Source organism: Neofelis nebulosa, chromosome 9, assembly GCF_028018385.1.
Source record: "Neofelis nebulosa isolate mNeoNeb1 chromosome 9, mNeoNeb1.pri, whole genome shotgun sequence".
NCBI classification, from domain to species: domain Eukaryota; kingdom Metazoa; phylum Chordata; class Mammalia; order Carnivora; family Felidae; genus Neofelis; species Neofelis nebulosa.
The window spans coordinates 86,486,177-86,502,584 of record NC_080790.1 but is presented as its reverse complement, the minus strand read 5'-3'; the positions used below and the strand labels follow the sequence as shown (position 1 = coordinate 86,502,584).

At 41.7% G+C, this 16,408-nt stretch overlaps 1 protein-coding gene across 2 annotated transcripts in view; it reads left to right on the top strand.

Moving 5' to 3' along the window:
- The window catches only part of UXS1 (UDP-glucuronate decarboxylase 1), a 96,018-nt gene that overhangs the window by 28,947 nt on the left and 50,663 nt on the right, over nt 1-16,408 (top strand). The window contains exons 2-5 of one of the 2 annotated variants that reach the window (XM_058684593.1): nt 350-377; nt 1,645-1,708; nt 2,784-2,827; nt 7,853-7,913. In XM_058684593.1, coding sequence (XP_058540576.1) covers nt 350-377; nt 1,645-1,708; nt 2,784-2,827; nt 7,853-7,913 — 197 coding nt within the window. The remainder of the gene's footprint in view (nt 1-349; nt 378-1,644; nt 1,709-2,783; nt 2,828-7,852; nt 7,914-16,408) is intronic. The other variant, XM_058684594.1, reaches the window with a different exon arrangement.

Genomic DNA, 16,408 nt, shown 5'->3' with positions numbered 1-16,408 from the left:
GCACCGAGCCCTGGGATCTCTTTCAGGCCTGCAGTTCTTTGATTCTCCTGCCTGGCTTTTCCTCAAACAAAGGTTGAGGACATACTGTTTATCCAAACACAAGCATAGTTGAACTCCAGACCCCACAAGAGGTATTCCAGAATTAAAGAGAGGCATAGGATCCTTTTTCACTTATGTTTTAGTAGGACTTAATCCTTTAAAAGTGTGCATTTTGTTGTCTTCGTGAGCTGTAATTCAGATTTCTTAGTGTACTTGAAAATACTGGTTAAATATTAAAATTCTATTCGTTGGAATCCTTGAATGTCATGAAGTTAAATATTGACCTGTTTTCTTCTTCTTTCCCTTACAGCTGTTTGGGGCAACTTCGTTAACATGAGGTAACTCTTTTTAATAACTTGGATGCTGTTGGTGGGGTTTTGTAGATGCATTTCAGTCATTACATGTCATGGGTTAATTGCAGAATATTTACAAAGCGAAACTGAGTCTTTCTGCTATCCGCACACCTGAGCTTTGTCTTTCTCCTTACGTTCTCGAGGAATACATCTGATTTTGCTACTTACCCATTTTTACCGGTTGGCTCCCTTGCATTGCCCACCTCAGGGTCCCTTCCCTCCTTTGGTATGCAGTAAGGGGCTGACCCTAGCTTTTACACGGCTGAAATGTAAGGTGTGTTTCAGGGTGGCTCAAGCAGGCACACAGGGGGCGTGCTTTTCCAAAGCCTTTTGAAAAAGAGGCTGTCTTAGGGAAACCACGGCTGGCCCCTGGCCCTGGGAGCAGACCGTGAAGGCTGAGGTCATCTGTTTACCTCAGGATTAGGCCCAGGGAGGCTTCCGACTGAGTGTGCATTATTTGTTCTTCATGATAAATGCGGGAGGGGCACTCAGAAGAGTAAAATCTTTGTGTTTATGTTCTAAAAAATAATAATAACAGGCGTTCATCATAAAAACAAATTTGGCACTGCTAGTACAGTTTTACGTTTGAAGCAAAATTTGCTCCACTCTCTACTTCTTGCTGGTGAAAATAAAAGAGCCACAGCCATGGTGGCCGTGCTCGTGGTGAGTTTGGAAGTTGAATGTCCCTGCAGGAGGCCACTAGGGCAAAGGGTTGCTGTGTCCCCACCAGGCTTTTCATATTGAGTAGACTTTGCAAGGCTGGTGGGGCCGTGTTGATCTGATTCCCACCACTAGGTCATGAGTATCTCCTGACAAAGGCTTCTTTCTGTGTATGACTAGGAGGGGTGCTCAGATCCCATTTAAAGGAACTCTGTTTTTTCTCTTGGAAAAGCTCCATTTTGCATTCAAGCCCCAGGAAAACCCAGCCGAGAGACTTGGACTCCTATAGACACGCTTCCTGCCTCTAATTTATAATCCCACGTTGGGTGTAACATGCAAGTGAGATTATTTTAGTTGAATAGAAATAACCCTTCTGCGGTAGAGGTGAGGGGGTGAGATGAACTTGAGGTTTCCTCTCCTCTGCTGTCTTCTGTTCCTCTGGTGTAACCCCCTTCTGGAGGGAACTGGAGCCCGGGACCGATGTTTGGGAAGGGGAGCGGTGAGGTGGTCTGCAGGCGTTGGTGTGTGTTGTACTTTGTTCACAAATAAATCTTGAGGTCGCCAAGCCTTTCAGTGGATCTCAGTTTTGTAGCTTTCTACTCAACAGGTCTATGCAGGAAAACGGTGAACTCAAAATCGAGAGCAAGATTGAAGAGGTTAGTCCCTTTCCCATAATTTGTTTCTGGTTTTTTCGTTATGTTTGTCAATTTCAGCTCCTTCACTGGTGCTGCTGTCTTTAGTGTGGCAGCTTGCTGCTATTACGCGATTTGGAAAACATCTCCAAAATTTACCCTTATTTAGAGGAGCCTTTCTGTCTCTTATGCTCTGGATGCATCCCTGTGTTAGCGTTTGTCTGTTTTATCAAGGTGTGATGTACTGAATTCCTACTCAGAGGCAAAATGGGTTTAAAAGTTTGTTACGACTTCTCAAGTGACCTTCGAGAATTTCTTAGAGAGGGGGAGGTGAGTACCAGGGGTGGAGGCAAGTGCCAGAGCAGATGTCGAAAGGAAAACCAGCCCAACTCAGATGCTGGGCCTCTGGAAACACAGAGGGTGCCCACATGCACAGATGGGGGAAGTCACACACCCACCTCCGAGAAAGCTAGCTCCTCTGGTGGATTTATACACCTTCTGTTTGAAAATAACCGCTTATGCTTTTAGTCAAATAATTGCAGATATAGGTATGCTAGTGTGACGTGGGCTATGGGAGGGGATGGAGAGTCCCTCATTTTGGTTCGAAGCCAAATGTCACAGTCCTGGAGAAGCCCTTGGATTGAGCTCCCTGTGTTAAAACACAGCATTGTGGGTCGGCTCACAGCCTGCCATTCATTCATGTGCTGAGCAGATGACATGGCGATTATGTGAAGAAACAAGAGGTTAAGCTTTTAGGGGAGGGCAACATTTAGGGGATTCTTTAGTTCCTAAAAAGAACAGGTGGTGGTGATCTGTCTGTTTTTTGTGAGCCTCAACCACTTTGCTCACTAGTAAGGAAAGTAAAAAGTTAATTTTCTGAGAGACTTAAGTGTCTCTGGAGTAAGAGTTCCAACATACAGTTTATCATCTCAATTCTTAACGTGTGATTCAAGTGATCTAACTTAATTTCAAACTGGAAGTGGATAGTAGAAGAAATTAAAATCTGATTTGTGTTACATCATGTCTGTGTGGAACATCAGAGAGGGATGGTGGAGAACTCTCTTTGCTTCAAAAGTAATTTTGGTTATTTTTGTTTTAGATTGTTGAACCACTAAGAGAGAAAATCAGAGATTTGGAGAAAAGGTATGTGCACATTTTTAAGGAAAATCCTTCTATTTACTGACTTTAGAAGGTCAGCATCTGATATAAGCTCATCTCACCTCTGTCATTATTTTTTTAACCATGTAATTCTATAATATGAGAGGTGTTAGGTGCTTTCAACATAAGAACTTTTTTCTGTGAGAAGGTAGATGTTTACTGTCAAATTTGATGCAGTGTTTTTAAAGCTTTATCTTCCTTTATTTTGCTTTTTACAAACTATTTCTGATGAAAGCTATGGATTCTCTCTAGGGAAAAAAACTTATTTATTTCAATAAAGTTAATTGTTTTAGGAGTCTTCCTGAAGCTCAACCACACAGATCCTACACTAAAAGTCCTTCCTCTGTTTTCCCATCCGTTTGGTTTCTACAAAGTCTCATGTCTAAACAAATAACCACATAAATGTTTTGGTTTTTGTTTTTAATCCTGATTTGAATATAATGCTCAAATATTCCAAACATTAGAAGAAGATAGGATCTAGGTGTGTTGAAATCTTCCTTTTCTGAACCCTGTGAATTTCTCAGTTCCTGAAAATTCGTGGCATACAAGTTGAGGCTAGGCCTTATCTTCTTTTAAGTTATGCAAGGCAATCAGATGGTTTCTAGCATATACTGATTAATCTGAGGGAATTCCAAAAGAAGAAAAAAAAAAACAAAACAAAACTGGAGGGTCTGAAATCCAGTACTATATGTAAGTACTGTAAGAAATTAGGGGTCACTTGTTTGCTTGTCACCATACCTCAGGAAGTTTCCAGAATTGAGTCCAGGTGAAGTGGCTGGGAGGGAAGAATTGTATAATATGGTGGGAACTTACTTGAATCAGATTCCAGAGCAAGTTGCTCCTCACCATTTGTCTTAGTGTTTTCCCCGACTCTCCTCCTGCTGTGTGTAGTTCTGTTGTGCCCACATTCCCCCTCTCTCCAAAACATTGGAGCTCGGGGCACTGGAACTTGTCCCTTGAGTTTATCTGGAAAACCGTGCATCCAGCATAACAGTTGGGTTTTTAGAGGTTTAAAACAGAAAAATGAAAACCCTCATTAAAGTTGACGTTATTTTTTTTTTTTCCTTACCTTGGCATGGGTTTGGATGATGTGTATCAGTATTGTATGAGCCTTTATCAAGCCCAGATTCATAAAAGAAATGGAGAGCAATTTTTTCTTTGATTTCGGTGTCTGCAATAAATGATCGCAGAGAAATAAGGGTGAAGAATCATCAAACTAAATATGTTCATTCATTTTCTTCTTTGTCCTCAATTGATAGTTTATATGCAGTCATACAAACTATTAATTTCAACTCTTGCTGTACTAAAAGTTTGTTATTTTTTAGCAGATTGAGTTAGTAATATAAAGTTGTGATTTGTTCTTTAAATTTTTCTTGCTGTGATTTGGGATGAAATTATGCTGCTGGTAACATTTCACTGGATGGGAGCCAGAAATTCCACCTTTAATAAGACTGGTAGAATTTGAGAGATTTTAGTTGAAACTTAAAAAAAAAATTGCTTATGGTAAGAAATAACCAACCAGGCTTTATGTTGGCCAAAAAAAAAAAAAAAAAAAAGGCCCGCCATTGATTATTTTCTTTAGAGAGTAATATTCACTTATGAAAAGTGAATCAATTGTATAACCCTTCCCTAAAGCAATGGCTTACACACGAGATCTCTTGAAATAGGAGAATTTTATGATTCCTTTTGATACTTTTGTGACAATATTTGTGCTAATTTTTAAATAGGAAAGAGAAGCACAAGTATGAATGTAATGTTGAAGAAACTACCAGTAACTCATTCTTGTCAAGCTGTGAGAGCTCCCTTTAGGATGGGTGTAGAGGTTAAGCATTTGCCTCTTGGGGCTGCTTTACTAGTTATTCATCCTCAACTGGTTCTGTTCTCCAGTTTGGTGATCAAGTCAGGCGACGGATGAGCCCGAGTTGTTGTGTGTGTTAGAAAGTCAAGTATGGACAAGACTTTGTGGTAGAAATCGATGGAGCTCTGTCGGGTTTTATTTTTCTTGACTGATTTATGTGCTAAGAATGATCAAACACCCATCTTGACGTGAGCAAGATAAGAATGTAACTGGACTACATTGTGTTGATGTGCTTGTCACCTGGGGGCAAAGTGGCCCCCAAGATATTTAAGGATATTTTTGAAAGGTAAAGATTATATTCATACAAGGAAAGAAATGGGGACAGTGCCCTTCGAGAAGCCTGAGTAAGTGGGTTGTGTGAGTTTTTTCTCTTCTTTACAACACCCCCTCCCATTTCTTAAGAGTTTGATTGCCTGCCATTTGTTTAATTTCATCTCCAACCTTTATATTTTCTGTGAATAGATAGCAAGTCATGATGAGAACTTAAATTCTAGGTAAAAAACACTTCTTACTAATGCTACTTTAATGAACACTAAGGGTAGAGTCTGGAATGGCATAGAATAATTACTAAAGGATTAATTTTGGGGGGTAAGAAAAGTTCCATTATTCAATTCGTGCTACATTCTGCCTCCCTTGCTTACTTGTCTCTCTCATACTCAGAAATGCCGACTGCAGGCTTCATGTGGGCAGGGCCTTGATCCTCTATGTTGTTTGCTTCTGTATCCTCAGCGTGTGGCACAAAATAGGTGCTCATTAAAAAGCTCCCAAATGAATGTATGGATGAGCCAGTATGCTACTACATAGGGTTTTAACCTACTTCATGCCTTTAAAGAAGCCTATGCCTCTTCCTTGCCCACTCTGTTCAGTGCTTGGCAAGTGCAGCAGGGGAGGGCTGAATGATGTGCTGAAGGAGTGGCCCAGCTAGCACCACATCAGAACCAGCTCACACTGTCACCACAGAGTTACCACGCAGTCACCTCAAGCGGTGACCTCAGAGTTCCCAAGCAGTCACCTCACCCAGTCACAGGTTACCATGTGGTCACCCCCGGAGTCACTGCCTCAGAGTTCCCACACGGTCACCTCATGCTGTCACAGAGTTACCATGGGGTCACCTCACACAGTCACCTCAGAGTTGCCATGCAGTCACCTCACACGACCACCTCAGCGTTGCCGCTCAGTCCCCTCATGCAGTCCCATAACTCTGTCGTCTGTGGCTGCAGGAAGGCCAACAGTGTGAAGTGCGGACTGAGGAGGACCCCGAAGGAGCTTTCCGCCTGCTCTTGCTTCTGGCTTTGTGTGCCTGGCTTCTAAAAGGAAGAAATGAGGGTTGTGAGAGTTTTTCCAACACTTTAATCACTTGATCATACATATGAAATCTGAAACTTGGTTGCTACATGTTGAAGAAAAACAGCAAGAAGCCCAGCCAATGTCTTCTTTTTTTTTTTTTTTAAGTTTTAGCACACACTGTTTGAAGTAGGTTTATCAGTCTGTACTTCACATGTGACCTTGTGTCAGGCAGTTAATGTTTTTGCTTCAGTTTTATTTCTTTTAAGTGTATTTCCTGTAAGAAAACTGTTTGCTGTTTTCTTCCCAGTACAAGTGGGCCACAGTGGGCAGGTAGGCAGAGGGTCGGCCTGGAAAGAGAGAGACATTGCAGATGCACCACGTGGCTGGTTGCAGAATTTGGGACTGAGGCAGAACGGTGGATGTGGGGCGCTCAGAGAAGAGAGGGGACATCGGGCCCATGCGAGGGGTGCACACAGGCAGTGCTGTCTTTTGCTTGGCCCCCCTCCAGCTGACTGATGGAGGAAGTACTTGGAATGACAAGAAGTGTCACTTTGCAAACAAGACATCTGTCAGGCTCCCTGAAGGCTGCCAGTGTTCTAGCAGGCGGAGCTTGCCCTGTTCCACGGCCGCTGTGAGAACATTCACTCGGCCCTCACCATGGCGGCCTGTGGTAAAGACAGTCCGTGCCAGGGCAGCCCTCTCGGGGAGGTGCTGTGGTTACCATTGACGGAGCAGAAGGCCCTGATGTGCATAGAGCTCTTGGGGGTCTTGCTCTGGGTCACAGAACTAGTAAGGGGGAAGCCCAAGATTGTCACCAGTTCCCTCAGATGCTCCCACCTGCCTGTGTCTGGTTTTGTAGTCTGCAAGGGGAGCTTGACCTTTTGAGAATCTGGAAGCTCTTAATAGGGGAATTCATCTGCATTGTAAGAGAAAGCCCTCCTGCCCCAAGCTCCAATTTAAGCATGTTTCCACTCTTCCAAGAGATGAGAAACACTTGCTTCAAGGTCTTCTGTCTAATGACCTGTCATATTCTGTTCAGTTCAGCGACCATTAGGGAAATGCATTCTGTATCCCAGCTGGGGATGTGGAGGGCATGAGACAGTGCCCCTGGCACCTCTCCAATTAAAATAATGACTGCAAAGTTGATTTCTCTGAACTTCCTTAAAGCACTTTTGTTCCTAACTGAACCACTTCAAGAATGGATGTTTCAAATCTGCATTTATCAACTCTCGGTTGATGTTTTATCTGCCACTTGCGTTGCCCTGCCCCAAAACATCAGTGTGGGTTGGGGACCATGGAACCTTTACCAGGGGCAAGAGGCATTGGAAGGGTAAAGTGACACTTAAGATGGGTTCAGAGCGGACTGTGGGAGACAGAAAGTGCTGATGCCCAGTCATCTTGTCCGGGGGCACTGGTTTAGAAACAGATGATCCAATTGTGAAATCGGCCAGAATAAGGGAACAGGCTTCGTTTTTTCATTTCTTACCCTTGCAAGGCACAATCTCCTGCTTTGGATCTGTGACTTCACAAGGCTGCTTTCTTCCTTCCAGACCCCCAGACAGCATTGTGAGGACGCTGCCACCTCCCATGTTTTGTGTTTAGCTCTGGCTCCTCACAGCCTGTGCAGTGACAAATGTTCCCTTCTCAAGCACGGACTCGCAATCCTCAGCTTGATTCCGCCCAAGGAGCGGGTTGCATATTTCTTGAATTCAAACGAGCCGGGAGTTGCTTGGTTCCTGTAGCCTCTTTGGAATGGCTAGAAGGGCTGACAGTGATGATTCCACAATCTAGCCTTTGTTTTGTTGGGACTAGAGAAAATCTTCACAGGAGATGTTTGACTTTTCTAATCTCTTCACGTTCTACAGCTTCACCCAGAAATACCCGCCAGTAAAATTTTTATCTGAAAAGGACCGTAAAAGAATTTTGGTAAGTTTGCACATCTGATTAATATTTGTAATATCCAGACACTTGCTTTTTTTGTTGTTGTTAATGTTTATTCATTTATTTTGAGAGAGAGAGGGAGACAGAGAAGGGGGGAGGGGCAGGGAGAGAGGGAGAGAGAGAATCCCAAGCAGGCTTCATGCTGTCAGCACAGAGTCTGACACGGGGCTCAATCCCATGAACTGTGAGATCATGACCTGAGTTGAGATCAAGAGTTGGATGCTTGGGGCGCCTGGGTGGCGCAGTCGGTTAAGCGTCCGACTTCAGCCAGGTCACGATCTCGCGGTCCGTGAGTTCGAGCCCCGCGTCAGGCTCTGGGGTGATGGCTCGGAGCCTGGAGCCTGTTTCCGATTCTGTGTCTCCCTCTCTCTCTGCCCCTCCCCCGTTCATGCTCTGTCTCTCTCTGTCCCAAAAATAAATAAAAAACGTTGAAAAAAAAATTAAAAAAAAAAAAAAAAAAAAGAGTTGGATGCTTAACTGACTGAGCCACCCAGGCACCCCAAGAAACTTGCTTTTTTTAAATTTTTTTTTTTAACGTTTATTTATTTTTGAGACAGAGAGAGACAGAGCATGAACGGGGGAGGGTCAGAGAGAGAGGGAGACACAGAATCTGAAACAGGCTCCAGGCTCTGAGCAGTCAGCACAGAGCCCGACGCGGGGCTCGAACTCACGGACAGTGAGATCGTGACCTGAGCCAAAGTCGGATGCTTAACCAACTGAGCCACCCAGGTGCCCCAAAACTTGCTTTTTTAAAAAGAGGTATAATTCACATACCGTAGGTCATCCATACCAAATATGATGTATAGTGTGTTCACAAAGTCACAACAGCATCATATTATATTTCTAGAATGTTTTCATCACTTCAGAAAGAAGCCCCACCCCCTTTGCCGGCCATCCTCCTCCCAGCTCCTGGCAAGCACTGAAACTACTTTCTGTCTCTATAGATTTGCTTGTTTTGGACGTTTCCTGTGAATGAAATGATAGACTATGTGGTCTTTAGTATCTGACTTCTTAGAGTAATGTTTCTAAGGTTCAGCCATGCTGCAGCACAAATCAGTGTTTCATTTCTTTCTGTGGCTGGATAACATTCCATATTATGGGTGTACCACATTTTGTTTATCCATTTATCAATTGATGGACAGTTGGGGTTGTTTCTACTTTAGGCCATTGTGAATAAAGCTGCTGTGAACCAAAGGTGTATTTAAGTTTTTGTGAAGACCTAGATTTTCCTTTTTCTTGGGTATATACCTAGCGCCATTGGCTGATGAGACTGATCGTCTCCCATTGAATTGTCTTGGTACCCTTGTCAAAAACCAACTGACCATAGTGAAAATATTTATTTCCGGACTCTTAGTTCTGTTCCATTGATCCTGTCTGTCCTTAGGCCAGTATTACTGTCTTGGTTACCGTATGTTTATACTAAGTTTTGAAATTGGGAAGTGTGAATCCCCCTCACTTTGTCTTCTTTTTTTAAGGTAGTTTTGCCTACTCTGGATCCCTTACAGGCCTGGTGAATTTTAGAATTAACTCATCAGTTTCTTCAAAGAAACCACCTGAGATTTTGATACAGACCGCATCACATCTATAGATGAATTTGGACATTATTGCTATCTTAACAATATTGTCTTCCAGATCCTTGAGAACGGTGGGGAGGGGAGGCTTTCTATTTATTCACATCTTCATTAATTTCTTTTAACATTCTTTTTGTTTATAGTTTTCACAGTATAAGTTTCACACTTCTTATGTTAAATTTATTCTGAATGAAGTGTTTTATACTTTCTGATGTTGGCATAAATGGAATTGTTTTTTTCCATTTTTCTATTTTGTATTTATTGCAAGTAAATAGAACTACAGTAGATTTTTGACTTTTCTCATATCCTGCAAATTGCTGAAATCATTGGATTCTAATAGTTTCAGGTTCCTGAGGACTTTTCAATATATTGTATAAGATCCTACCGTCTGCAGTTATAGGTGGTTTAACTTCTGCCTTATCACTATGAATACTTTTTGTTTCACTTCCTTGCCTAATTGTCTTGGCCAGAATCCTTAATACGGTGTTGAATAGAAGTGGGAAGAGCAGACATCCTTGTCTTACTCCTCATCTTAGGGGAAAGCTTTGTCTTTCACCGTTAAATATGGTGTTAGCTGAGGGCTTGTCATAGATGTCTTTTATCAAGTTGACCAGATTCCCTTCTGCCCCTAGTTTGTTCATTTTGCAATTGATCTTGCATATCTGGGATAAATCTCAATTGGTTAATGTAGGATCCTTTTTTTTTTATTTGATCTGAAGAGAAACCAGAGTATTTTTTTAATGTTTAACATTTATTTATTATTTTTGAGAGACTGAGAGAGACAGAGCATGAGTTGGGAAGGGCAGAGAGAGAGGGAAACACAGAATCCGAAGCAGGCTCCAGGCTCCGAGCTGTCAGCACAAGAGCCTGATGCGGGTCTCGAGCTCACGAATGGTGAGATCATGACCTGAGCTGAAGTCGGTCACTTAACTGACTAAGCAACCCAGGTGCCCCTGTATGATCCTTTTTATATATTGGTAGATTTCATTTGCTAGCATTTTGTTGAGGATTTTTATGCCTGTATTTGTAACACATTTTGGTCTGTAATTTTCCTTTTTTTATGATGTCTTTAGCTGGTTTTGGTACTAGGGTAATACTGACCTCATAGGATAGGTAGAGAAATGTTCCCTCCTCTTCTGTTTTTTGAGATGCTTTTGTGAATATTTGGTATTAATTCTCATTGAAGCGTTTGGTGAATTTCACCACAGAAGTTATCTGGGCTTTTTTGTTGTTAATTTTTTTTTTTTTAACATTTTTAATTCAATCTCTTTCTATAGACCTGTTCAGATTTTCCATTTTTTCTTGAGTTAGTTGTGGTTGTTTGTATCTCTTTAGAAATTACATTGCTTTAGCTGCCTACCCTAAGTGCTGTTTCTTTGTTTCACCGATTTCAAAATACTTTCTAATTTTCCTTGTAACTTTTTCTTTGATCCATTAGTTATCTAGGAGTGTGCTGTTTAAATTCTGTGTACTTGTGCATTTCTCAGATTTCTTTGTTTTTGAGATCTAATTTCACTCCATTAGAGTCAGAGAACTTACTTTGTATGATTCAAATCCTTTCCTTTTAAATTTATTGAGGCTTGTGTTATGGCCTAGAATATGGTCTGTCCTGGAGAATATTTCATGTACTCTTTTTTCTTTTTAAGATTTTATTTTTAAGTAATCTCTACACCCAACGTGGGGGCTCAAACTCACAATCCAGAGATCAAGAGTTACATGCTTTGCCCACTGAGCCAGCCCAGCGTCCCTCATATACTCTTAAAAGGACTGTTGTTGTTGAGTGTTCTACAGATAAAGATATCTGTTAGGTCTAGGTCTAGCAGGTTTTCAGTGTTTTTCAAGTCTTTTTATTTCCTTGCTAATCTTCTGCGTAGTTCTGTTTATTATTGGGAGTGAGGTGTTGATGCCTCCAATTATTGTTGTTAAAATCTCTATTTCTTCCTTTAATTCTTTCAACTTTTGCTTTGTATATTCTGAGTCTTTGTTGTTAGGTACGTAAGTGTTTATAATTATTACATTCACTTGATGGATTTTATCATTATAGAATGCCCCTCTGTATCTCTTAACAGTTTTTGTTTTAAAGTTTATTTTGTCTGATACCATCAAAGCCACTCCAACTTTCTTATTATTTTTCTATGCTGCGTTTTGTATCTTTTTACATTCAACACATTGTATCTTTGAGTCTTCAGTGTATTCCCTTAAGACTTCATATAGTTGGATCCTGTTTTGTTTTGTTTTTCTCCCATTTGACAATCTCTGCCTTTTGGGTGTTTGCTGAATCCATTCACACTTAAGGTTATTACTGACATGGTTGGAGTTACAACACATTTTCCTTTGTGTTTCTTGTATGCCTCATATCTTTGTTTCTCTCATTTTCCATTATTCTTTTCTTTTGCATTAAGTAAATGTTTCCTTATGTGTAATTTGAATGTCGTTAATTATTTTTTATGTATTTTAAAAATTCATTCTGTTCCTACTTACTCTAGTGCTTACCATGTACATCTTAACTTATGATACTCTACTTCAGATTTACCCTGAGATGTAGACTTAAGATCCAGTGAGATGTCAACCTGCCACTCCTACATAGTTTACTGCCTTTACCCCTTCTTGTGATATTATTTCTATCCATTTTATGTATTACTTCAGTTCATGTTATAAACCCCATAGTACATTGTTATATATTTATATAATTTTACATCTTTTAAATAAGCTGAGTGAATGAAGGAGAGTAAAGAGACATTTGCAGAATTTGTTACATTAACCTTTTAATTACCTTGTCTGGTTTCCTTCATTTGTTCCTGTGGGTTTGAGTAAACTTTTGGTGTCATTGCCTTACTGCAGTACAACTTTGCTCCCACCTACCCTCTTCATTCTGTTGTCAGACAGATTTCTATATTTTACAGGGCAAGTAATACAGTAATTCACATTATTTTTTACAATTGTTTTGCTGTGGTGGTGGTAAAATATACATAACACGGTTTTTCATTTTCACCATTTTTTTTTTTTTTTTGAGAGAGAAAGCATGCTTGCAAGTGTGGGGGGGGGAGGGGCACAGAGAGAGGGAGAGAGAGAATCTTAAGCAGGCTCCACAACTGGAACAGAGCCTGTTGCGGGGCTTGATCCCATGGGCCTGCGGTCATGACCCAAGCTGAAATCAAAGAGTCGGTTGCTTAACCTACTGAGCCACCCAAGGTGCCCCACATTTTAGCCATTTTAAGTATATAGTTCTGTGGCTTTAAGTGCATTCACATTGTTGTGCTGTACAATTTAGTCTTTAAATCAATTAAGAGTGGAAAGGAAAAAGTGCAATTACATTGTCTTTTATAATTACTAATTATTTGTTCCTTCCCCTTTTGTTTCCTCTGTGGGAAATGCTCTCTGGGATCATTTGCTTTCAGCCTGAAGAACATCCTTTAGTATTTCTTGAATGGCAGGGCTGCTAGCAATGAATACTCTCATTTTTTGTTTATTTATTTATTTTTATTTTCAGAAGTTTTGGTAGTGCATAAAATTCTTGGCGGGCAGTTTTCTCTCTGCACATTGAATATGTTAGTGACCCTACTGCTTCCTCCATTATTTGTGATGGAGAGTCAGCTGTTAATTATGTTGGGGGTTTCCTTGTACTTGAGTCCTTTCCTTTGTCTCCTGTTTACTTTCCAAAGGCTGCTGTCACAGTTACAAGCTCAGTAGCTTAAAACAAGCAAAATTGAATCTCTCCCAGTAGTGGAAGCTAGAATTCTAATGTGAGGGTATTGGCAGGGCCGTGCTATCTCAGAAGTTTCTAGGAGGAAATCTGTTTTATGCCTTTCTCTTAGCTTCTGGTGTTGCTACCATCCTTGATTCCTTGACTTGTAGATACATCTCCCCAGTCTTGGCCTCCATCATCACATGGTGCTCTCCCTGTGTGTCTCATACTGGATTCAAGGTTTACTCTACTCCAGTATGACTTTATCTCAAACTGATGACACCTGCGATCACCCAACTTCCAAATAAGGTCCTGTGCTGAGATTCCAAGAAGGATATAACTTTTGTAGGACAGTATTTTAACCCAGTACAACTGCTTCCAAAACTTTATCTTTGTCTCTGATTTTCAGCGTTTCTAGTGTGATATGGGTTCATGCTTCATATTTGCATTTATCCTACTTGGAGTTTGTTCAGCTTCTTGAATGTATAGATTCATGTGTTTCATGGGATTGGAGAACTTTTCAGCCATTATTTCTTCAAATAATTTTTCGGTTCCTCTCTTTCTTCCTTTCTGGTGCTCCCCTTACGTGCCTGTTGGTGAGCTTATTGACGTCTCAGACTGGTATGAGGCTATTCACTTTCCTTTCGTTTTTCTCTCTGCTCTTCAGGTTGCATAAACTCTCTTGATGTATCTTCAGGTTTGCTGATTCTTTCTTCTGCCAGATCCAGTCAGTTGTTGAATCTCTCTAGTGAATTGTCCTATATTTGTCAACCCCCAAATTTCCATTTGTTTCTATTTTATAATTTTTCCCTTTTTAGTCTTTATTTACTTCTTAAAGCATGGTTTCCTCCCATTCTGTGAACTTATTTATAATGGCTGACTTGAAGACTCTCGTAAACGTGGTAGCTGGGCCCGCGCACGGATGGGCCTGGTGGTGTTCCCTGTGTCCGGGTCACACATTCCTGTTTCTTTGCCAGTCTCAACATTTTCTATAGAAACCTGGGTATTTTAGGTAGTATATTGTAGCAACTCTGGATACTGTTCTCCCCTTTCCCTAAGCCTTGTTTCATTTTTGCCTGTTTGTTTATCTGTTGAGTATCTTGGCTGGTCTCTTTCAGTGACTTGCGTTCCCTGGAGGATGAAGCTCTGATGGGCACTGCTCAGAGGCTGCAGGCCTGGGGATGGACACAGTCACCCTGGGATGGCAGTGGTTCTAGCAGGGCTCTTGGTGACCATCTTTTAGCTTGATTTCTCTGTTAAGCCGTCTGCCTTATGTGGTATCCACACCAACTTTTAGGCACCAGTAATCTCTACTTGAGCAAACTATGCTTTAATCAGTGCTTTGTGTTATAAATCGTTCCTCAGTCGGAGCCAGTTAAATTCTGGCCCCTTTGCAGAGGTAGATTTTTAGGTCGATTGTTAAGCCCGGGAGGGCTCTTAGGTGTGTCTTTCCCTGGTTCTCTGTACTAAACTGGCCAGCCTGTGCTCAAGCTTATTGTTCTCAGAGAGCTACCAGGCTCCTTTCTGTTGCTTACCACTTCAAATCTCCATTCATTATGCTTGAGATCACCTTTATGCTTGAACTTTCCCACGTTGTCTTTCAAACTTAGTTTATACCTCTGTGGGAGCTTTGGAGCTCTGTGTTTTTAGTGACTGCCTCTGTCCCCGGGGGAAAATCTCTGAGTCACTGCTGTGGAACTGGAGGAGGGAGTGACATTCCTGCTTACAAGCAGGGGGCAGGCAGGAGCAGTACCCCTGGTCTTCTTGCCTGGCCTCTCTGGACATGGAATCCACTCCTTGACTGAGCTTGGGCAAGGGTGACCATGGTCCCATATTCATCCGTTCACCCCCTGCCCTGCCTGGGGTGGGTAGAGCTTCTGCCCTGTGAGTGGGAGCTGGAGGAGGAAGGTCTTAACCACTTGGCTCACACCTTAGGAATTTAGCCTGTGCAGCTCACAGCTGGAGGGAATCAGAAAGGCCTGAGCCCTGCCCTTCCTGGTGAGATACCATGATCTTTTGACTGCTAGCTCCGTTGTTTTGGCCACACCTAACACTCACCCACTCTGAACTCTGGGCTTGTAGGGTGGAAGGAGGGAGTGGTCCATGGCTCAAGTGTCACAGATTCTCACTGTTCTTACTGAATTTTTGTAGATTTTCTTGAATAAGTGTTTCTTCATCTGCTGTATGTATACCCTTAGGACAATTTCCAAAGACTTTAACTGGTTAGGTTTTTGAATTGATCCTCCCTAGTTATGGTTTTGCTGAGGGACAGGTCTGTGGAGCACCTCACAGTGCCATTCTGCAGGAAATGCTTTATCTGTGACCTTGATATATAAGTGGTTGGTGCACAAGCTTTTCTGTTCTTTTACCCGTTGTTTAGGCTGTAGGACTACTTGTCCCAAACAGCCAAGTAATACTCCTAAATCATTGTTAAACTACTTATACCACATAATCGCCTTTCTCTTCTGGAAGTTATAGAAGACCTCGTGCCTTTTTAGATGGTTTACATAAATCTCACCCTGAGCAGACTCTAAAGTCTATTATACTTGTACACCCATCTTTTTGGGTTATTTCTATCATATCAAAAACGTGTAGGCATTTAAGCATGACTTGAGAAATACATCCATGTCTTCAGCAGCAGAGAAAAGTTAATTTTTCTGATCTCTCTGCTACCACATGTCAGAGCGATCAGAATGTTTATTACCATACACTAGTATATGAACCCTGCACACAAGGGTTATTATTATTTCCACACGAGATGATCTCCCTGCTGATGCCGGGAGCCACTTTACATGTAGCCACAATAAATGGACTGAGCGTTCTTCACTCATCTGCTGGCTCATAGGTTAAGCCACATTTCAGAGTCATCTGGTGCCATGTTGTTGCTAAAACCCAAAGTCTTTTCAGTGATTGTTGGAGCCTTAGCACAGAGAAGAGGTTTGTTCAGAAAGGCATTCTTCTTGCTGACTTACTGAGCAGCATGAGTTTGAATGCCACCCTTGAACAGGACCACTTTTCACTGCCTGTGAGCTTCCACCAGCGCAGAAGTACAAGCAGTGGAGATGAGCTGCTAACTGCAGAGCCCTGCAAAGCTGCGTGGAGCACAGTCAATTTCAGCATAAGAGGTCTCCTGTCCTTTCTTCCTACTGTCTTCTTCGATGTTACCTCCTAGTTATTGGGAGGGTAGGCCCAGGTTTGGTAGTTAGTTTTCCTGAGGAAGCTTG